This window comes from Ovis canadensis, chromosome 11, assembly GCF_042477335.2.
Source record: "Ovis canadensis isolate MfBH-ARS-UI-01 breed Bighorn chromosome 11, ARS-UI_OviCan_v2, whole genome shotgun sequence".
Classification (NCBI taxonomy): domain Eukaryota; kingdom Metazoa; phylum Chordata; class Mammalia; order Artiodactyla; family Bovidae; genus Ovis; species Ovis canadensis.
Genome location: NC_091255.1, coordinates 32,967,985 through 32,989,566, shown reverse-complemented (window position 1 = coordinate 32,989,566; position 21,582 = coordinate 32,967,985). Strand labels below are relative to the sequence as shown.

The following is a 21,582-nucleotide window of genomic DNA, read 5'->3' as shown; positions in this document are numbered from 1 at the left end:
TGGAACTAAGACCCCACAAGCTTCACGGTGCAGCCAAAAGAAAAAAGTCTAGATGAATCAAAGATGTAAGCATAAAAGAATGAAACAAATAACATACCGGAGAAAATAATAGTAAATTAAAAAATAATCTCTGGTGGGAAAGCATGACACAAAGCTCAAGTGACAGAAGAAAAATAATTTGACTACGTAATAAACGTAGGTTTGGGAAAAAATATAAGGAAGTCGAACAAATAGCTAAGTAACACGTTGGCAATTTCTTTTGGGAAAAAAAAAAGCTCTTGTATATTAAATAAGAAAACTTCCCTGGTGGTCCAGTGGTTAGGACTCCAAACTTCTACTGCGTGGGTTGTGGATTTAATCTCTGGTCAGGGAACTAAAGATCCCACATGCTATGTTGTATGCCCAAAAGAATGAAAAAGAAAACAATAAAGACCTCTTTAAGATGGGTAATGTACATGAAATAGACAGAAAACAACTTATAATAAGAGGCTTGGAAGAAAATGATGAGATACTCTTTTAAAACAAAGATGAAGAGGTCTGCACAGTCAAGCAATGCTGTGGGAAACAGGCCTTCCATTCTGTTGGAGTGCAAATTGGCACAGCCTCTTTGGGGAGCAATCTATCCATATCAATTCTGCCTTCCCAAGTCCCCCCGCCCAAATTTTTAGTGAAGAATTTCCAAACATACAGAAAAGTTGAAAAACTTGTACAGTGGACAACCACATATGACAGACTTTGTTGTAGGAAGGGGGAGGCCCTCCCTTCAGGGCCCCAGGAGGAGGCTCTCGTCTAACACTCGGAAAAGAATTGTCCGAGGAGACACGTGCTGACCAAGCAAGAGATCTTATTGGGAAAGGGCACCCGGGTGGAGAGCAGTAGGGTAAGGGAACCCAGGAGAACTGCTCTGCGGCGTGGCTCGCAGTCTCGGGTTTTATGGTGATAGGATTCGTTTCCGGGTGGTCTTTGGCCAATCATTCTAACTCAGAGTCTTCCCTGGTGGTGCACGCATCACTCAGCCAAGATGGATGCTAGCGAGAGGGATTCTGGGAAGTGGACAGACATGCGGTGTCTCCTTTTGACCTTTCCAAACTCTTCCGGTTGGTGGTGGCTTATTAGTTCCGTATTCCTTACCAGGATTTCCTGTCATAAAACAACTCATGCGAATGGTTACTAAAGGGCCTGGCCAGGGTGGTCGGGTTCAGTCAGTGTGCTTCCCCTAACAACTTGACAATGTATAGATTTTACAATATATATATTTTTATATATCACATATATGTAAAATATGTGTGATAGCGCAAACACAACAAAATGTTGACAATTGTAATTAATGTATATAAAAAACATTTATTTATATCCATCTCTATGTAAATTACCATCCATGTATATATCCAGCTATCCACCCATCAAGCCGTCTCACATTTTGATGCATTTCAAAGTAAACTGCAGGCATCAGCACAGTTTATCCCTAAACATTTCAGCATACGTGTTAACTAGAATTCAATATTTGCTTATGGTTCTTTTTTTTTTCTTTTTTTTGAGGTAAAATTTACATAGTGAGCCACACAAATTTTAAGTGGATCATTTGATGTATTTTTGACAAATGCATGTCTTTGTAATCCAAATGCCTATAGAGATGTAGGCTATTTCCAACACCCTAAAAGCTCCTCTCTACCCCTTCTCAGTTAATTCCCACCCCTACTCTCACTACTCCAGGCAATATTTTTTGCTACAGTTTTTTAATATTTATTTTTCTCTATTTATTCATTTCAGCTGTGCCTGGTCTTAGTAGCAGCACGTGGGATCTTCAGTTGCGGGAACTCAGCATGTGGGTTCTAGTTCCCTGACCAGGGACTGAGCCTAGGTTCCTGCATTGGGAACTCAGAGTCTTAGCCAATGGACCAACCAGGGAAGACCCACCCATCTCGTTGTGCATGTCAATTGTCTGTTTCCTTTTACTTCTGAATAGTATTCATTGTCTGAAAATATCAGTTTATCCATTCCCCAGCAGATGGTCATTTGGGTTGCTCCAGTCTGGGACTGTTACAAATAGGTATTTTTGAGGACATATCTTTTCTCTTGGGTCAGTTGATGGAGGTGTATGTAGGCAGAATGTAAGCAGATCCGCTCCATTGGGCCCATAGTCTATTTTAACTTTGGTACCTGGTACAGAAAGTGAACAGTGGGAGGTGTGAGGAGGTGGGAAGTGCTCTGGGACAGAACCAAGGAAGGCTTCCTGGATGAGGGGGCCTTGGCGCCAACATAGCTTGGTTTAGTAGGAGGGTCAGGGGTTCTGGATCAGACACACCTGCATTTCAGTCCTATTCCTGTGGAAAAAGACCCTTGGTTGATGAGCGGGGGCTGGGGGGGCGGGGGACTTCCCTGACTGTCCCTGGTTAAGACTTTACCCTTCCACTGCAAGGAGCGCTAATTTGATCCCCGCTCAGAGAACTAAAATCTTGCATGCCACAAGTCATGGCCAAAGGGGGAGAAAAAGAAGACCTCCTGGGGCAGGGATCAGTACAGACACAGCTTGGTTTAGCTGGAGGATCAAGGGTTCTGGGCTGGGTGTGCCTGTGTTCCAGTCCCATTCTTATGAGAGTCCTGCTTTTCCCATCTGTAAAGTGGGGATAATGGCATGGCAGGAGGTGATGGAATAACGATGCCTCGCCTGTTAATTGTTCTTCTTTCCTCCTCAGGCCTGGCTCCCCTGGCTGCCTTCAATGTGGACGTGGCCCGGACCTGGGTGACTCCCGAGGGCGGCGCCCCGTATGTGCTTAGCTCCCTTCTGCATCAGGACTCCAGGACCAAGCAGACCTGGTAGGCAGATAGGGGATGGGCAGTGAGGACCGAGGGTCCTCGGAGAGCTGGAGAAGGCCCAAGACAAGGCTGTGGTGCCCCACTCCACAGCTGGGGAGAAACCCTTTCAGAAGGGCATGCAGGGGAGAGGCCATGAGCCCAGGGTCAGTCCTTGCAGGCTGGCCCCTGACCTCACTCTGGCCTCTCCTGGGGTGGAGAAGGGGGAGACTAACTGTCTCCTTTCTTAAAATACAGTTTATCAAGGCTCTCGTGTCTCTTACAAAAGTAACACATGCTCAATATAGAAATTTTGGAGAGTGACAAAAAAATATTTTTTTTTAATGGAAATTATGAGGCAGGCGGCGTAGTGGTTACGAGCAAGGCCGGCTGTGGGTCTGGACGCCGTGGTTGGGTGACAGCTTCACTCTGTATTTATAGCAAGACACTCAACCCCCAGCCTCAGTTTCTCATCTCTGCAGTGGGGGTGATATTTTCCTACTTTACAGGGTTGTTGCAAAGACGGTTTAAGTTAATGCATGTTAAGGGTTTGACACAGTTTATGGCCAAGTTTAAGATCAATAAACATCACTTTGTATTTTAAACATATCATCCATACCCACCCAGTAGATAAGCAAAACATTTTGTCTGACAACATTCTGTTGAAAGAAAAAAAAAAAAAACAAAAACATTCTGTTAGCCAGGATGTGGTGAAGGAGGAACCTGTGGAAATGCGAGTTGGTATCATCTCCTGGGAGAATCATTTTGCCTTATCAAGCAGGTCTGAGGATGCACATGGCCTTTGACTTGGGGATCCCACCCCTAGATACCAACCCCAGGGATATTCTCAGATACTCGTAGAGGTATTGATTGTGATGCTGTTTTGAAATAAGCATCATCAGAAAGTGAAAGAAATAAGGTGTGAATCATCTAATGTGATACCAAAAGCTGGTCAAATGAATGAATTGAGTGCAATGGTTATGAACCGAGTCAATCTCGAAACATATTGTAAACTGGAGAAGGCAGGTTGTAGGATGATTTATACTATGGTCCTTCACTCCACAAGCATTTATTTATTTTAAAAATATTTATGTATTTGGCCGTGCCAGTCTTACTCCTTGGAAGAAAAGTTATGACCAACCTAGATAGCATATTGAAAAGCAGAGACATTACTTTGCCAACAAAGGTCCATCTAGTCAAGGCTATGGTTTTTCCTGTGGTCATGTATGGATGTGAGTGTTGGACTGTGAAGAAAGCTGAGCGCCAAAGAATTGATGCTTTTAAACATGTGTTGGAGAAGACTCTTGAGAGTCCCTTGGATTGCAAGGAAATCCAACCAGTCCATTCTGAAAGAGATCAGCCCTGGGATTTCTTTGGAGGGAATGATGCTGAAGCTGAAACTCCAGTACTTTGGCCACCTCATGCGAAGAGTTGACTCATTGGAAAAGACTCTGATGCTGGGAGAGATTGGGGTCAGGAGGAGAAGGGGACAACAGAGGATGAGATGGCTGGATGGCATCGCTGACTCTATGGACATGAGTCTGAGTGAACTCCGGGAGTTGGTGATGGACAGGGAGGCCTGGCGTGCTGCGATTCATGGGGTCGCAAAGAGTCGGATATGACTGAGTGACTGAACTGAACTGAACTGAGTCTTTAGTTGCGGCATGTGGGGTTTCTCCTTGGAGCATGTGGACTCTGATTCCCTGACTGGGGATTGAAACCAGGCCCCCTGCATTGGACCCATTGGACCCATTGGACCACCAGAGTCCTTTCACAAGCATTCATACAGAGCACCTCCTGTGTGCCAGGCCCTGAGGGTACCGTGGTGAACAAAGCAGACAGAAATCCTTACGCTCAAGGAAGATAGACAATAAGCAAGCAGATCGAATGTGTATTCTATCAGCTGGAGGTCGTGGTGGTATGTAGAGATATGTCTGGTTTTAGAAGTTTTGCAGTCAAGGGTCACGACACACCCTCCACCGTCCCCTGTGGTCCCTGAGAGGCCATTTAAAGCTGCTTTGTCTCGAGGCCAGGGTTCACGCAAGGTTCCTGTGTTGCCTGTCGCTGTTGCACCTCTTTATCTACAGCAGCCCCTCCTCGTCCTCTCTTGTTTGTGATGGTCACAGGGCTCTTCCTGTGTTTGCCCTAAGGCTCAGCTGCCCCTGGCTGGTTCCCTAACTCCTCATCCCCACCTCAGTTGCTTTGCTTCTGGTCAGTGGTCCAGGGTTTCCTGCCCACCCCACACACCTGAGCCATGAGCCCAGGGTCCAGACGGCTTTGGGGCAGAGTCACTCAGGGGGTCGGACTTAGTGGAGCTCTGCTTGGTGGAGGATGGGTGGGCAGTGATGGCCCCTGAGGTAGCGTCATATCCCTGAACTTGGGCCATGACCACACCAGCCAAGCAGGCTTGGACCTCCTGCTTGGTTTCCTCATTGTCCAGTGAAGAGGCTGGTGACCGTTAGATTTCAGTGGTGAGGGCAGGGCCCATTCACTCATTCATTCATTCAGCAGTAATTATGGGGCAGCTGCTCAGGGCCAGGTAAAGCTTGGGGCATAAGAGAGAGGAGACACAGTCCCTGCCCCCAGGAAGCTCCCAGGCTCTTGCAGGAAAAAGACCCATTGGTCGATTGGGAGGAAGGATAAGTGCTCTGTGGGGATGTCCAGGCGCTTTGGTGACATGGAGCCACATGTGTCCTTCAGTCAGAGGATATGCAATGTCACTGGGACATAGGGGCTGAGTAGGAATTAGAAAGCATAGGAGAGGGAGTCAGCATAGAGCAGGGTGTCAGGGCTGAGAGCAGCTTGGGCAGAAATCTGGAAGCCAGCCTGAGCAAGTCAGGGAGCTGGGAAGGCGTTGGCTGCTGAGGCCTAGCACAATGAGAATTGGATGGAGGAAGTGGGCTGTGCTCCGTCCCCCTGCAGGAAAGGTGTGGGGAGACAGAGGGGCTTGAAGCAGGGAGGGCAGTGAGGTTGTTAGGAATGTTCTGGCTGCAGGAAGGTGAATTAAAGGTAAGCACTGCTGTGTTTTGTTCTGGTAAATTTACTGCTGCACTGTTGCACAGCAAACTGCACCTGGCGTCAGCGTGCCGCTCGGCGAATGTTCACAAAGTGAGCCACCCATGTGAGCCGCATCCATACAAGAGGCAGAAGAGGACCTGCCCCCCCACAAGCCCCCTACAGCCATGCGCTCCCTACCAGGCACATCCTGGGTGGGAGTTAACCCCGGTCCCCATGTGCCCTCCCCCGCCCCCCTACCCCCTCTCCCGTCTCCATAGACTGGCTTTGCCTGTTCTTGAATGGGTCATAAACAAGATATACAGTCAGGCTTCTCTCCCTCAACACCCAGTCTAGGAATTTCATCAATGTTGCCTGTGGCAGTGGTACCCATTGTCATTGCTAGAGTTTTCCCTTGTGGGAACAGTGCTGATGAGAGGTGTTCTGGCAGTTTCCTTGGGCTATGACAACTAGCACAGCTCTGCATTTTCTTTCACTGGGCATCTTTTTTTTATCAGGCACCAGGGCGCCCAGCTGTGGAATTGCTAGATCATGGCTTCTGCACTGGATCAGCGTTCAGTTTTAACAAAGTTTGCAGTGCATGACATTCTGATTGCTCCCCCAGCTCATCAAGGTCAAGGCTCGGTTTCAGCCTGAGTTATCTGTGACTGTCTTCTGCCCAGTCCCCCTCCCACCATTACCCCAGCAGGGCCCTCACCACGCCCACTTCAGGCCCAACAGACTTTAACCCACCTCTCTCAGAAGCCAAGCCAAAAGGCCACAGCGGAGGAGGGGTCTTTGAAGTTCCCAGAGCAGAAGGCTCTGAGCCACCCCACCTCCCACCCCAGGGCTGGGGGAAGAGCCCTCTTGGGCTCAAGAAAACCTCCCGGAACACCTGCTGAAGCAGAGAGGGGCTCACAGGTGTGAACGTGCAGGGGAGGAGGATGTGGTGGGAGGCACTTCTGGGTTTCAAACCTTGGAGCCTGAGACCACGGGCTGCTCACAGGGCAGGAAATGCATTTCTGGCAGTCTGGGCCACAGAGGAACCAGCTGGGGTCCCTGGGCAAGGATGTGTCCCCTCTTTCCCTCATGGCATTTCTCTGTAAGATGTAACAGCCAGAGCTGGCAGCAGCATGGACTTGGCTGCTTCAGCAGGTGGAGTGGGATATAAATAAGGCTTTCCCCCTGTGGTGGCTCAGATGGGAAAAACATCTGCCTGCAATGCTGGAGACCCTGGTTTGATCCCTGGGTGAGGAAGATCCCCTGGAGAATGAAATGGCAACCCACTCCAGTACTCTTGCTTGGAAAATTCCATGGATGGAGGAGCCTGACAGTCCATGGGGTCACAGAGTTGGACACTGCTGAGCGACTTCACTTTTACTTCACCTGGGAAGTATGGGAATAGACTCTGAGTGAGAGCTAGGTGAAGGTAGGAGATAGGCTGCGCTCAGCCCAGGTGTAATAGGGTCTCTGGGGCTATCAGCTGATGGTAAAGTCAGTTTGAGTTTAGTTTGCCAGTCTCTTGGTGGATAAACCTGGAGATCAAGAGACCACACACTATGGAGGGGCCGGTTAAAGGGGTGAGCAGCAGAAGCAGCTCAGACTGGGCCCCAGGCCACGGCACTGCATGACTATGGTTGAAAGGCAACGTTGGGTTCTGCAGTGGGCAACCTGTGCAACTGTACATGGTAGTCCCACCAGAGCTCACAGTCTAAGCGGGAACAGAAGTCAGGGATAAGCGTAGGTGTCCAGGACTGGGGGCTTCCTAGAAGGCTTGGAAGGGGTCAAGGTGCTCCTTCTTTGGGGAAGGCTTCTTGAGGAGCTGGTGTTTAGGACGACTGTTCTGCAGGAAAAGGAGGTGAAAGGCACCACAAGTGGAAGTAACAGCTTGTGCCAAGGCCTAAAGGAGGAAGGAGACCTGAGGCTATTCAGGGCTGCACCTTCACCACCAAAATGTGGTCTGGGTCAGAGCCCAGTTCTCAGCCCACCTTTGTGTGGGAGCAGAGAATAAGGTGCTGGGCCCAGGGCTGAGGCTCGGGCTGGGCAGGGTCTGGGAAAGAGGCAAGGTTGCTGAGCAGGCAACCAAATCTGGGGACTCAGATTTAAGCTCACAGAGCTGAGCTGCACGCAGCCTTCCTCAACCTCACCCTAAACTGGCCCCCTCACCTGCTGCCTGGACGGTCATTCAATCATCACTCAACAAATATTTACCAAGCCCCTGCTCTGTACCATATTCCAGGCGCCTTAAATAATACAGCAAACAAGATAGATAAGATCCTTGGGGAACTTATCATCTAGGGGGAGAGAGAGATAATAAACAGTAAAAAAGTGAACAGGATGCCATCAAACAGGACGAGTTCTGGGAAGGGAGTGAATGGGCTGATAAAAAGCAGAGAACCTGGGTTGTGATGTGAGGCTGGTTGGAAAAAGCATTTGTGACAGTTAATCGAGGCCAAGGAATGAGAATGGGCCAGGTTTGGGGAGAGTAGGGAACAGCAAGGCAGAAGGCCCAAGCCAGCAAAGAGCTGGGGGCAACCTAGAAACAGCAGCCAGCCAGTGTGGAGCTAGAGCTTGAGGAGCGAAGGAGCCAGAGGGGAGTCTCAGGGTTGGGGAAGGTGCTAGATGGTGCAAGGCCCTGTTGGCTGCAGCAAGGGGTATGGACAGACTCTCTTTCTAAGGGTATGGGAGATTGCTGATGTAGGGGAGTGATGTGGTGTAATTTATAAGACTGAATTTAAAAAAAGAAATAACAGGAGGCTATTACTACACATCAGGCGAGATGACGGTGGCAGGGGAAACAGAGAGAAGAGACGTTTTCTAGATATAATTTGGAGGAAAAACCAGTAGGATTTACTGATGCATTTGATGGAGGGTATGAGTGAAAAAATGAAGCTAGGTGCCTCCTAGGCCTCAGACTCCAGAACGTGGTGGTCAGGGGTGACATGCATCCGTGGCGGGGAGATGGAAAGGTTCAGTTCAGGCGCAGGAGGGCAGACCATAGTCCTGTTCTGGACATTCTAAATTTGAGAGATCTGTTAGACTTTGGGCAGTAGGTTATTTATTACTTTCCTAGGGCTGCTATAACAAAGTCACCACAAATGTGGGACTTTCCCGGTGCTCCAGTGGTTAAGAATCCACCTTCCAGTGCAGGGGACAAGAGTTTAATCCCTGATCAGGGAACTAAGATCCCACATGCTGTGGGGCAACTAAACCTGTGTGCGGCGTCTACTGAGTCTGCAAGCCACGGCTAGTGAGTCCATGTTCAGCAACAAAAGATCCCGCATATAGCAACTAAGACCCGGCCCAGCCAAAATAAACATGTTAAAAATTCACAACAAACTTAAGTGGCTTAGAACAGTACACATTTGTACAGAAACCACAGTTCAGTGGTTAAGACTCTGCCTCTCCAATGCAGGGGGCACAGCTTTGACCCCTGGTCAGGGAACTAAGATCCCATGTGCCCTGTGGCCGAAAAGAGAAAAAAAAAAATTTATGATCTTAAAGTTTTGAAGGTCAGTGTCCTTCACAGGTCTTACTGAACTAAAATCAAGGAGTTAGCAGGGCCTTGTTCCTTTAGGGGCTCAAGAGGAGAATCTATCTGTACCTGCACTTATTTTAGCTTCGAGGGACTGCCTGCATCCCTTGGCTTGTGGCCCCCTCCTCCATCTTTAAGGCCAGCAGTGCCTCCCTCTGATAAGGACCCTTGTGGTTATACTGATGTGCGTGCTTAGTCGCCCAGTCATGTACGATTCTTTGCGATGCTTTGGACTGTAGCCCACCAGTCTCCTCTGTCCATGGGATTTTTCAGGCAAAAGTACCGGAGTGGACTGCCATTTTCCTCCCTAGGGGATCTTTCTGACTCTCAGATTGCACCTCAATCTCCTGTGTCTCCTGCACTGCAGGCAGATTCTTTACCTGCTGAGCCATCGGGAAAGCCTGATTACATTGGGCCTACTCACATAATCCAGGATAAACTCCCTTTCACAAGAGCCTTAACTTAATCACATCTACAAAGTGCCTTTTGCCATAAAAAGTAGCTTATTTGTGGGTTCTGGGGATTAGGACATGGACTTCTCTGGGAGTGGAAGGGTCATTATTCCATTTTCTATAGCTACGCTGCTCAGTGTGTGGTGAGGAATACAGGGATCCCGCCCCACCTCCCCCCCCAACCCAGGTGACATTTAGAAGTCAGACAGCAAAGGAACAAGCCAGGGATTAGGAGCAGGAATAGTGAGGGAGGTCAGGGGAAATCCAGGAGAAAGCGGTTCAAGGGGCAGATGGGCCCTTCAGGCCAGGGCTGCTGAGAGGTTGAGGAAGACGAGGACAGAAAAGGTGTCCCTTGGCCTTGGCAATGTGGGGACCACCGCTGACCTTGACAGGAGTCCTATCGGGGTGGAAGTCAGCTTGGGATAAGCTGGGGAGGGCACACACACAGTATAGATTTTATTGTTATCCTGTCAACCTGAAAGATAAAGTGAATATCTTTCATAACTTCCTAACATGTCAAGTAACAAGAGGAAGTGGCAACGCAACCTTGTTTCTGGACCCCAGCCCCCCCGTAGCTCATCACGACCTGTATAAGCGTGTGGTTCCCTTTCATAAAGCCCTCTGTGGCTTCGCATTGCTCTTGGTGTAAAACCCTGGACTTGCTTCCCTGTTACCCTTCCCCAGTGGCCCCTACTCACAGCCCTTAAGACAGAGAGACCTGCCTGTTGTGGGGCGGCTCTAATCCCCCTGGGTGGCATGGACTCTGAGAATATTTAGGCTGATACTGTCTCTGGGTCTCTCTGGGCTCTGGGTGGGGGGCGGAGTTTGCCATCTGGAATCACGTCTCCTGAGGCTGCCTTAACCAGGCCGAGGTGCCCAGAACCTCCAGTTTTGACCAGCCCCTGGGAGAGGGGCACTAGAATGCTCTTCTCAGGAAGCACAGTCACTGAAGCCAGGTGAGGGCAGACCGCACCTCCCACCCCCCCAGCCGCCGCTAGGAAGCCAGCACTGCCTGCAACAGAAACAACTGCGCTGCTGGTGGCTTCCTGGTGCCCGCCCCCCCACCCCCACCACCACCATCAAAGAGCAGAGAGTCTTTATTTACCACCAATATCACCCCATGTCTGTCAGGTGGGCCAGCAGGCAGAGAGGGGAGGTATTTAGCCATTGCCTGCTAGAAACCATGTCAAGGTTAAAGCCTGTGCCTCCCTTCAAATGCAGATCCACTGTCCTGGGCTGGGAGCCTGCCTGCCTGTCTTGGTCTGGTCTTTTCCATCATTTTGCAAATGGGGAGTCTGTGGGTCTCTGGACGGAAGGACTGAGCCTGGACAGTGGGGAGGAGACAGGGGATCATTGACAAGCTCGACTGTTTTGCTCAGGCTCCTGGTCACCAGCCCCAGAACCAGCCAAACAGCAAAGCCCCTGCATCAATGTTCTCTCATCCAGGATGAGCTCCACTGCCAACCAGTAGGTAAGTCAGCCCCACTTCAAGGAATGCTCCCAGGACCTCCTTTCTAGGAATCCCACTCATCCAAGCCAATCATTCCAGCCCCGGCCCCACCTAATCTGGTCCCTCCACCATAGACTCTGCCACAACAAGCCTTCCACCTGGTGCCCAATCCCATCCCTACCCAACCCTAACCCCTAACCCATCTTTCCAGACCCAATTCTAACCATGAGAATGAAATCCAAAATGTATGGAGTGTTCACCATGTCGCCTGACACTCTGTTATGTACTTCGTGTACTTTTAATTCTCAAAACCACAGCCTTTTGCAGAAGAGGAAGCTACAGTTCAGAGAAGGCCTCTGGCTTCCAGTATGACTAACATCGCATATCTGGGCAGTACCAAAGATGTGAACCCAACTCCACTTGATTCCAAAACCCAACCTACGCCAACTCATTGCACCTCAGTGGGACCCAACCCTTCCCCCTCCCATCTCACTGTGGCCATCCTGTCGTCCAGCATGTTGTTGTTCAGTCGCTAAATCGTGTCCGACTCTTTGCAGCCCCATGGACTGCAGCATGCCAGGCTTCTCTGTCTCTCGCCATCCCACAGAGCTTGTTCAAAGTCATGTTCATTGAGTTGGTGATGCCATCCAACCATCTCATCCTCTTTTGTCCCTTTCTCCTTCTGCCTTCAATCTTTCCCAGCATCAGGGTCTTTCCCAATGCATGGGGCCTGCCATATATTAAGTACTCAATAATGCTGTTTGAATGAACAAAGGAATGGACCTCATTCACTCATTGACCAAACACTCCCCATCCCACCCAGTCCAGCCGAAGGCCCATCTTCGCTGATGACCGCTCAGCCGTGTTGGGTGGAGTCCTAGACTATGTGGGAGGCCCTGTGTTGAACAGCCTCCATCTCTGCCTCAGAAGGGAGCATAGTCCAGCATGGTGGCTGAGTGATCCTGTGACTCAAATATGAGAGTCTGCTGAGGTCCACAATGGGGAGGGAGGGGAAGGAGCTACACTTCTGCCCCTGGGTTGTGGGGCAGTAAGATTCCCCAGGGACGGGACCTGGAGAGGGGAGGGTTCATCGGACTCTTCGGCCAGTCCCTCAGCCTCTTGCCCTCCTCCCCCGTGCTGCGCACACACGCCAGCTGCTGCTTCTCTACCTGCCTGCCCACCAGCCCAGGGGCCCCTGAGGACCAGCAGGAGGTCTCAGTGTTTCTGGATCCCTGTCACCACCTGTCACAGGCCAAGCATAGAGCAGACATCATGGGGCACGTGTTGAATGAGACTGAAGGAGCCTGGGGGAGAGGCTTGTCCTGGAAGGCTCCTCTATCCAGCTTTTAGAGGTTGCTCTGAGTGGCCAGCTGGTCCTCATGGGGCCTTGACCAAGACGGCCCTGTGGCCTCAGCCTTGGCTCCTGGGTTGCCTCCTAGCATCCCTCCCCCCTTACCCGGGCTTCACTGTTTCAGAGCATGTCCCCATCCCAAAGGGGAGGTACCAGGGTGTGACGGCTGTCCGGAACCACCATGGTGTTTTGGTGAGTGTGTGCGGCATAGGGGATGGAGGGCCTCGGGGAGCTGGTGATGACCCCTTTGGTTGACCCCTGTGGATACTAGTCCTGGCTGGTGTGTTATTCTCAGGGCTGAGCCCAACTATATCATTGATCAACCCCAGGGCTGATGGCGGCTATGACCTGGGTACACTGTGTGACCCAGCACACAGACGCTGGCACTGACTCGTCCTCCCCCTAGGGAGGAGTGAACAGGCTGTTCTGTGCCCTGCCTGGTTGAGGCTCTGCGTTCTGGAATGGGGGTGTGGGTGTGGCCCGGGTCAGGGGTGACTCTGGCTTTCCCGTTCTTTGTTCCCCTGTTCTACCAGGTCTGCATTCAAGTGCCAACCCGGCAGCCCCGCAGCCTCAGCTCAGAGCTCACAGGCAACTGCAGCCTGCTGACCCCTGACCTCCGTCCCCGGGCCCAGGTCTACTTCTCCAACCTTGGTAAGGACTGGACCTGCACTGGCCTTGGACAGCTCCGGGGGCTCTCCTGGGGTCTGCAAGAAGAGGTACCAGCCTGCGGTAGATGCGGAGGGACACAGGGGCCTGGAGGGGGCAGGGCAGCCTTTGCCCCCCGCTGAAGGGAACCAGGGAAAGCTAAGTGAGGGCTGGCCTGGAGGTGAACCAGGAAGCCATCTGACTCTGAGCTCTTCCATGTGGACTTTTTAAAGAAAAATTTCTGGATGCTGACGCCCCTGTGGATGCTGGAGCCTGCCACAGGGACAAAAAAGGCAGCACAGAGAACACAGCCAGGAGGCGACGGGATTTGGAGGTGGCAGAGGAGGAAGAAGAGGAGGAGGCAGCTGGTGAGAAGAGGCAGATCTGGGCTCTCCCAGAGGCTGTCAGAGCTGACCCCTAGGCTGGTGACCTCTAGGGGTGAGGTGTGCCTTTTCCAAAACGTGGGGAGCCGTGGCTGCATTCTGCAGGCTTGACCAGCTCTGTCTCCCCCAGGGACGGGACCTGGAGAGGGGAGGGGAGCAGGGGTGCTGGGAGAGACTCATACAGCATCAGAGCCTGAGTAGGTTCTGGCTCTCTGCCTCTGAGACAAAGGCTTCACTCTTGGGAGTGGCATTTGAGTCCCCCCTGAACTGAGCCTTCAGGGCTTGACCGGGCGGGTGCCCTTCAGAGCAGGGAGAGCTGCCCTCACTCCAAACGCCACACCCACTCCTAACCTGCTCCCCATCTTGGCCCAGGCACCGAGATCGCCATCGTCCTGGATGGCTCAGGAAGCATTGATCCCCCAGACTTCCAGAAAGCCAAAGACTTCATCTACGACATGATGGAGAACTTTTATGAGAAGTGCTTTGAGGTGGGCTTCCCTTGGAGCTGGATTCACACAACTTGTGGGTCGTCTACCACCACTGTGAACAAACTGCTTCAAAACATCCACCAAGGATCTGCTCTCCTTCTGTGGGTCAGCTATTCAGTTTGGGCTGAGCTGGGTGGTTCTTCTGCTGTTCTTACCTGGAGTTAATTCCTGCAGACGTAGACACCTGCTTGACTGGCCCCTAAATTGCCTTCACGTTTCTGGGCCATGTGTCTCCAGCAGCCCAGTCCAACTCTTTCACGGCAAGCATTTCCCAGTCCTCTGATTGCATCACATTTGCTGAGGTCCATGGGCCAAAGCAAGTCACCACAGCCTATCCTGGAGTCAGTGTGGAAGAGGGGGCTACACAGGGACGTAGATTCGGGAGAAGCCCATGATTCACCAGGAGCCATTGCTACCACACCTTTCTCCACTCCTGCTGGCTTAGAGGTTGCCCTCTGCCTGAGCATCTCCTCCTGCCCAGAGACTAGGAGGAATGAGTGGATTCTTCCACTTCTTCCAGGGGGAGCCATCTAAGCGGTAGGGGTGGCCTTGAGCAGCTCTGCCAAACTCCTCCCCTCCTGCCCCTGCCCTGCAGTGCAGATTTGCCGTGGTGCAATATGGGGAAGTCATCCAGACCGAGCTTGACCTTCTGGACAGCCAAGACATTAGAGCCTCCTTGGACAGAGTGAAGAACATCAGTCAAGTGGGAAAAATCACCAAGACTGCCTCTGCCATGCAGCACGTCCTGTGAGTTATCTGTAGACCTACTGGCTGCCAGCCTGGGACCCTGCCCAGAGGCTCTGAGACATCCTGCTTGGAGAAGGTGGCTGGACAGACTATGTAGAGGGCTGGGTCAGGGTTCAGGCTCTTCCTTGGCTAAAAGGGGACTGTGAGGTCTTCCAATCTAGCCTTGGCTGATGGATGACACCCCAGGACAGTCCTCCAAAAATTCTTCCAGAGACTACTTCTGTGAGCAGCAGTAGGGCACCGTGCTTACCAGAGGAGTGAGTGGGCAGGCTCCCTGGCTTCAATCCCAGCTCCAGTTTGCACTCATGAGACTTTGGGCAAGCTGTTTAACTTCTTTGTGCTTCAACTGCCTCACATTAAAATTGAGAATCATAGAGAATTCCCTGGTGGTCCAGTGATTAGGATTCTGCACTTTCACCGCTGAAGTCCAGGTTCAGTCCCTGTTCGGGGAACTAAAATCCTACAAGCTGCAAGGGGTGGCCAAATAATAATAATTGTACTTGCCTTATAGGATTTTTGAGGATAAATGGGTTAAGATATGTTCAGTGCTAGGTTTTCTCTGCTGGTTCAGTGGTTAAGACTGTGCACTTCCAATGCAGAGAGCATAGGTTCGATCCCTAGTTGGGGAACTAAGATCCCACAGGGTGCAACCAAAAAAATATATTTATGGTTCTTACCACAGTGGCTGGCGCATACGTGCTATGTAAATCTTAGCCACTGTAATTAACATCATTATTAGTTTGACATACACACAAGGAATAGACTCCAGTGCTGTCCTCTGGTGTCACCTGTCTGTTGGGAGCAGGTGAGGGGTAGGAACACCTGCGCTGTAGTCTTACCTCCTGCACCTGTGCTGCTGTGTACCCAGGGACATCACCACCCCTCTTTGGGGCTCCGTCCTCCTAGGAGGGCTCCTTAATCTTTGATCCTAAAACAAGCCAGTGAATAACACCTCCCCAGGGCTCAGTCAACTGTCTGGCAAAGTTCTCTCTCCCTTTTCCCCTCCCTGACTTAGAGATAACATCTTCACACCAAACCAAGGCTCAAGAGCAAAGGCATCCAAGGTCATGGTGGTGCTCACCGATGGGGAAATCTTCCAGGACCCCCTCAACCTCACGACTGTCATCAATTCCCCAAAGATGCGTGGTGTTGAGCGCTTTGCCATTGGGGTAAGAGCCAGGAGCTGGGGGTACCTCGTGACTCTGTACAGCCTGAGGCAGTGAGGAGTCAGGGTTTCTTGAGGGGCATCAGAAAGCAGCTTACCCAAACCCTGCTCCAGTCACAAACACCAACTTCTCTCAGCCCCTGTGTCCCATGCTCCCCACACCCCCAACCCCACTCAGGGTCTTCCCCCAGATGGCTCATTTCCCACTGGTGGTCACAGCTTACTCTCCCAGAAGTTATGGGGAGAGCACTGGATATCCTGGGAGCCCCCGGGAGGGAGAGTTCCTGGAGGAGCTGGTGCAGAGCCCAGTCTCAGAGGACAAGAGGAGCCACTGACCTAGTGCCCGGGGAAGGCTGGAAGGACTGCAGGCACAGGAAACAGCACGGGCGGGGGTGGGGGGCCCTGGTGTGTTCAGGAACATTCAGGTAGAGTGTATGGGGAAGCAAGGTACAGGGAAAGAAGGAAGCAGGTGATGGGGGGCCCTGAAGGCCAGACGGAGGGGCTCAGCTCTCTCCCTGGGCCTTGAGACCACTCACGGTGCTGGCCCACTGACCTGGGGCCTCTGCGCAGGTGGGAGGAGCGTTTAATAAAAGTAAAGCATACCATGAGCTGAAGCTGATCGCCTCGGACCCCGATGAGGATCATGCCTTCAAGGTAACCAACTACATGGCTCTGGATGGGCTGCTGAGCAAACTGCAGGAGAGCATCATTCGCATGGAAGGTGAGGCTCCAGGGCCCAGGCCGCCCTGTGGTGGCCCCCTCAGCGTTCAGCAGGAGGCCCAAGGCCCGCCCTCCAGCCCCATCCCTGTCCTCCCTCCATGTGGCACTCTGGCAACTCCCCTCACCTCTCCGAGCCTCAGCTGTTCCATCTCTAAAAAGGCAACAATTGACAGGGGGAAAGGTGGGGGGAAGGAACCGTTGGGAGTTTGGGATCGACGTGTACACACAGCTCTATTTAAAATGGATAACCAACAAGGACCTACTTACTGTATAGCACATGGAACTCTCCTCAAAGTTATGTGGTAGCTGGATGGGAGGAGGGTTTGGGGGAGGAGAATGGATACTTGTATATGTATGGTTGAGTTCCTTCACTGTCCACCTGAAACTATCACAACGTTGTTAATCGGCCATACTCCAATATAAAATGAAAGTGTTAGTCGCTCAGTTGCGTCCGACTCTTTGTGACTCCATGGACTGTAGCCTGCCAGGCTCCTCTGTCCTTGGAATTCTCCAGGCAAGAATACTGGAGTGGGTAGCCATTCCCTTCTCCAGGGGAATCTTCCTGACCCAAGGATTGAACCCAGGTCTCCTGCATTGCAGGTGGATTCTTTACCATCTGAGTCACCAGGCAAGCCCCCAATATAAAATAAAAAGTTTAAAAAATCAAAATAAAAAGGTAACAATAGTCTCAGCCATCCTCGGCACTCCCAAGTTCTGTGAAGCTCTGATGAGAAGCTCTTTCCCGTGCTGGAAGAAGGGTGACTGGGGAATGGTTCCTGCTCCCAGGAGCTCACAGATGAGGAAACCGGGGCCCAGGAAGAGGGAGGGAACAGCCCAGCCTACTTTGCCAGCAGCTGTTAACGCAGGCCCCTCAATCTCCACCCTGACTTGGTTTTTCCCTTTGCCTCAACTCACAGTGGGCTCATTGGGCTTCTTGGCTTTCAGGCACAATTGGAGATGCCCTCCACTACCAGCTGGCACAGGTTGGGTTTAGCGCCCAGATCCTGGATAAGGTACGTGGCTGACTGAGCACCAGGCAAGCTCAGCACAGAGGAGGGGCCCCAGGGACTCCTAGGAACTCGGGGTCTCCCCTGCCCCAAACTGGCTTACAGGGTCCTCCTGTAGTGAGGCATCTAAAGGAGCCATTCTAGGACAAAGGACTTACCCTAACCTGGGCCTGTGCACTTACCCTAACCTGGGCCTGTGCGGTCAAGGAGAGGGTGACCCAGTTTATAACAGGGAGTCATTCTGTCCTGTGTTCAAGGGTTAAGCGGCTCACTTAACACAGACTGGGAACCCCCAGGCCTGGGTGGGTTTGCCCACCAAGCCGCCTACTTCTCCCCATTGGAGGCCCTGTTCCCCACTGATGGGGTGGGATACAGGCTGTGAGGACATGGTCCACGAGTCTGGTGGGAGCATGGTTAGCATGTCGCTCAGCACACGTGGGCCTTGGGTGCCAGGTCCAGATGTGCAGCCTTGGGGGAGATAAGCCCCATTTTGCTGAGCCATACTTGTTTAATGTGGGCTTCCCAGGTGGCTCAGTGGTAAAGAATCTGCCTACAATGCAGGAGACATGGGTTCAATCCCTGAGTTGGGAAGATCCCCTGGAATAGGAAGTGGTAGCCCACTTCAGTATTCTTGCCTGAGAAATACCATGGACAGAGGAGCCTGGCGGGCTGCAGTCCATAGGATCACAGGAAGAGTCTGATGTGACTGAATACACACGAACGCCCTTTTCAAACATTCAATATCTGGGCCCCCCGGGTTGGATTTCTGTGCCAGAGGCTGCTGGTACTGGAGGGACAGCTGCCCTGGTGGAGTCCTGGGTACAAGGCCGGAACCCAGTGTTTGCCTCTCACCTTCCTCCAGCGTCTCTGGGCCGGTGGGCACTGATCTCCACCGGCTCCTCCGCCAGTCCCCTGCAAGGTTTGCTGTGCTGGCAGATAGGCCTTCGGTCAGGTTGGCTGGCCCTGAGTCCCTCCCGCTCAGATGGCCTCCAACCCTCCTCCCCTGCAGGGGCAGGTGCTGCTCGGAACCGTAGGGGCCTTTGATTGGTCCGGGGGCGCACTGCTCTATGACACACACAGCTGTAATGGCAGCTTCCTGAACCAGACAGCAGTGGACACCAAGTCTGCGCAGTATGGCTACCTGGGTGAGGGCGGGGCCCGGAGGCTGCCTGGAGGGGCGGGGCCAGGAGGCTGCCTGGGTGAGAGGCGGGGCCTGGAGGCTGCCTGGGTGAGGGGCGGGGCCCGGAGGCTGCCTGGGTGAGGGGCGGGGCCCGGAGGCTGCCTGGGTGAGGGGCGGGGCCCGGAGGCTGCCTGGAGGGGCGGGGCCAGGAGGCTGCCTGGGTGAGGGGCGGGGCCTGGAGGCTACCTGGGTGGGGGCGGGGCCTGAGTAGGGACGCAGGCTGTGGTAGGATTCCTAGCTGGAGAGGGCCATGGTTGTTCATGTGGATTGAGGGATGGACCCTGAGGCTGGTACCAAAGTGCCAGGTCCTGGGCAGCTGCCTAGGGAGGCGGGGCCTCTCCATTAGTAATAGTGATGAGTGACCCTGCACCCGGTCCTCAGCCTTCATATATTGCGTTTGTGATGAGCGTGGGTGGTGCATGTGTGTGGAGAGCATTTTGAGTGAAGCTATATGTGTGGTAGTGTGTGTATATCAGTTCTGTGTGGCGGAGTACATGGGTAAGTGGGAGCCACCACTGATGCTTTTTAAGAGGATAAGATAGTGTCTCCAGTTTTGCCCCGCTGCCCAAGCTACTTGGAAGGCCTGACTGGGAAGGTGGAGGAGAAAAAAAGAATGGCCCAGCGGGAGGTCCTGATCACAATTCCACCACCCCGCCTGGCAGGTTACTCGGTGGCTGTGCTGCACAAGGCCCGTGGCCTCTCCTTTGTGGCGGGGGCCCCACGGCACAAGCAGCGGGGGGCTGTGTTTGAGCTCCAGAAGGTGGGCAGAGAGACCAACAACTTCATGCCAGTGCTGGAGGGCGAGCAGGTACCTGTTAGAAAAGGAACACGCCCCCTCTCCCCCACCATTATTATAGATGGGGATCCAGAGACCCCAGAGGGAAAGGAGTGGGCTCCAGGGCACACAGAGGGTGGGGGACTGTGTCTGAACAGAACTCAGCCTTGGCCCCGGCTCTGTGTGCCTGAGTGCCAGCTGGTTTTCCCCATCGTGGGGGATCCAGCCGTTCACCCAGCCTCCTATGTTATTCTGGAGAACATGCTGACCTGGTCTGACCCAAATCAGATGGTCCAGGAAGAACATGAGCAGGGGTCTAGCCTGGCCGAGGGGGCTGGTGGTGGTGGTGGCAGTGGGGGTAGGGGGTCCCTGGCACTCCCCGTGAGCTGCAATTCCCCTGGCCTGTAGTTGGGGTCCTATTTTGGCTCTGAGCTGTGCCCTGTGGATGTTGACATGGATGGCATCACAGACTTGCTGCTGGTGGCGGCCCCGTTTTACCACATTCAAGGAGAGGAGGGCAGAGTCTACATGTACCGTGTGAACAAGCAGGTTAGAGATCTCCGTCTTCACAAGGTGGCTGAGGCTGTGGCCACTCAGCCTGGGGCTGAGGTGACAGAGGCTGGAGGTGCCCCGGCCCCGCCTGGCACGGGAGGGCGGTGATGGGGAGCTCAGGGTGGATGGCAGCCTGGTGGGACGGCTGCTCCCCGCCCCCTCTTTCTTACTTTCCCCACCCTACCATCTCATGTTGATGATGGTGAGATTCCACATAGCTGCACAGTTGACAAAGTATGTTTTATCTGTAATCTCATTTGTTTCTCACAGTAACTGTGGGAGGTGGCTGTTGCTCCCATTTTACAGATGAGGAAGCTGAGGCTCAGTGATGTTTGAGACTTTCCCCGGTTTACAGAGCCAGTGTGTGATGGAGCCAAGCCAAGAAGCCAGGCCTCCTGATCGCCAGTGTAGTAACCCAATTGTGGGAGCGAGGGGTGCAGCTCTGGGTCCTGGACTGCAAGGCAGCAGGACCCCAGCTTCATCAGTCACTCACTATGTAAACTTGAGAAGGTCTCTTGCCTTTTCTGAGCCTCAGACTCCCGGCTGGAGAGTCAGAATCAATGAGTCTTTGAGCCTGCCTCCCGGAGTGACAGTGGGGCAGGACCTCACTGCCTCTTTGTCTTGAGGGCTTAGCTGCCTCTCTGCCTTACAGGATGGCTCCTTCTCCTTGGCACGCATGCTGAGTGGGCACCCCAGGCTAACTTATGCCCGATTTGGCTTTGCCATGGCAACAGTGGGGGATATCAGTCAGGATGAGCTCACAGACGTGGCCATTGGGGCCCCCTTGGAGGACTTTGAGGGAGACAATGGTGCAGGCTTCGGCAGTGTGTACATCTACAATGGACGCTCTACCAACCAGCTGGCTGACCTCTCTGCCAACCAGCCACAGGTGACCTCTTGCCTTTACTCTGGCACTTTTGATCTTCCCCAGATATGAGGGCCTGAGACCCGAGCTAGCTCCAGTCCTAAGTGTCAGGCAGTTCCCAGGGGGTTGAGAGGGCCCCTGGGGGACAGAAGTCACTGGGAGGTTCTCACCTCCACATCCTTCCAGTGGGGCTAGAGGTTGTGGCAATATCCATCTTCTTTCCTGACCTATGACTGTCTCCTTCTTTGGCATTCTTGACCTTGGACCTGCCCCAGATCCTCTTTCCTCTCTGTGTCCATTCTCTGGCTCCTGTCCCCACACGGCCCCCTGCCCCACCCCACTGCATAATCCTCATCCCCCTGGACTCCATTGCCGAATTCCACACCATATCTTTCATGGGCACTGCCACCCACCTCCAGCTGCAGCTTCTCTCCAAGCTTCAGTCCTGTGTGTCCAGCTGCTCCTGCACCCCTCCCCTGA

General features: G+C 52.8%; 1 protein-coding gene across 3 annotated transcripts in view; it reads left to right on the top strand.

Annotated features, from left to right (window-relative positions):
* Positions 1 to 21,582, top strand: part of ITGAE (integrin subunit alpha E) — a 60,573-nt gene that overhangs the window by 13,430 nt on the left and 25,561 nt on the right. Inside the window, exons 2-15 of one of the 3 annotated variants that reach the window (XM_069603139.1) lie at positions 2,697 to 2,817; positions 11,154 to 11,245; positions 12,700 to 12,767; positions 13,109 to 13,226; positions 13,454 to 13,588; positions 13,976 to 14,091; positions 14,687 to 14,838; positions 15,854 to 16,007; positions 16,574 to 16,724; positions 17,669 to 17,736; positions 18,740 to 18,875; positions 19,573 to 19,718; positions 20,094 to 20,234; positions 20,890 to 21,126. In XM_069603139.1, coding sequence (XP_069459240.1) covers positions 2,697 to 2,817; positions 11,154 to 11,245; positions 12,700 to 12,767; positions 13,109 to 13,226; positions 13,454 to 13,588; positions 13,976 to 14,091; positions 14,687 to 14,838; positions 15,854 to 16,007; positions 16,574 to 16,724; positions 17,669 to 17,736; positions 18,740 to 18,875; positions 19,573 to 19,718; positions 20,094 to 20,234; positions 20,890 to 21,126 — 1,835 coding nt within the window. Of the gene's footprint in view, positions 1 to 2,696; positions 2,818 to 10,924; positions 11,246 to 12,699; positions 12,768 to 13,108; positions 13,227 to 13,453; positions 13,589 to 13,975; positions 14,092 to 14,686; positions 14,839 to 15,853; positions 16,008 to 16,573; positions 16,725 to 17,668; positions 17,737 to 18,739; positions 18,876 to 19,572; positions 19,719 to 20,093; positions 20,235 to 20,889; positions 21,127 to 21,582 lie in introns of those variants that run through there. The other 2 variants (XM_069603140.1, XM_069603138.1) reach the window with 2 other exon arrangements.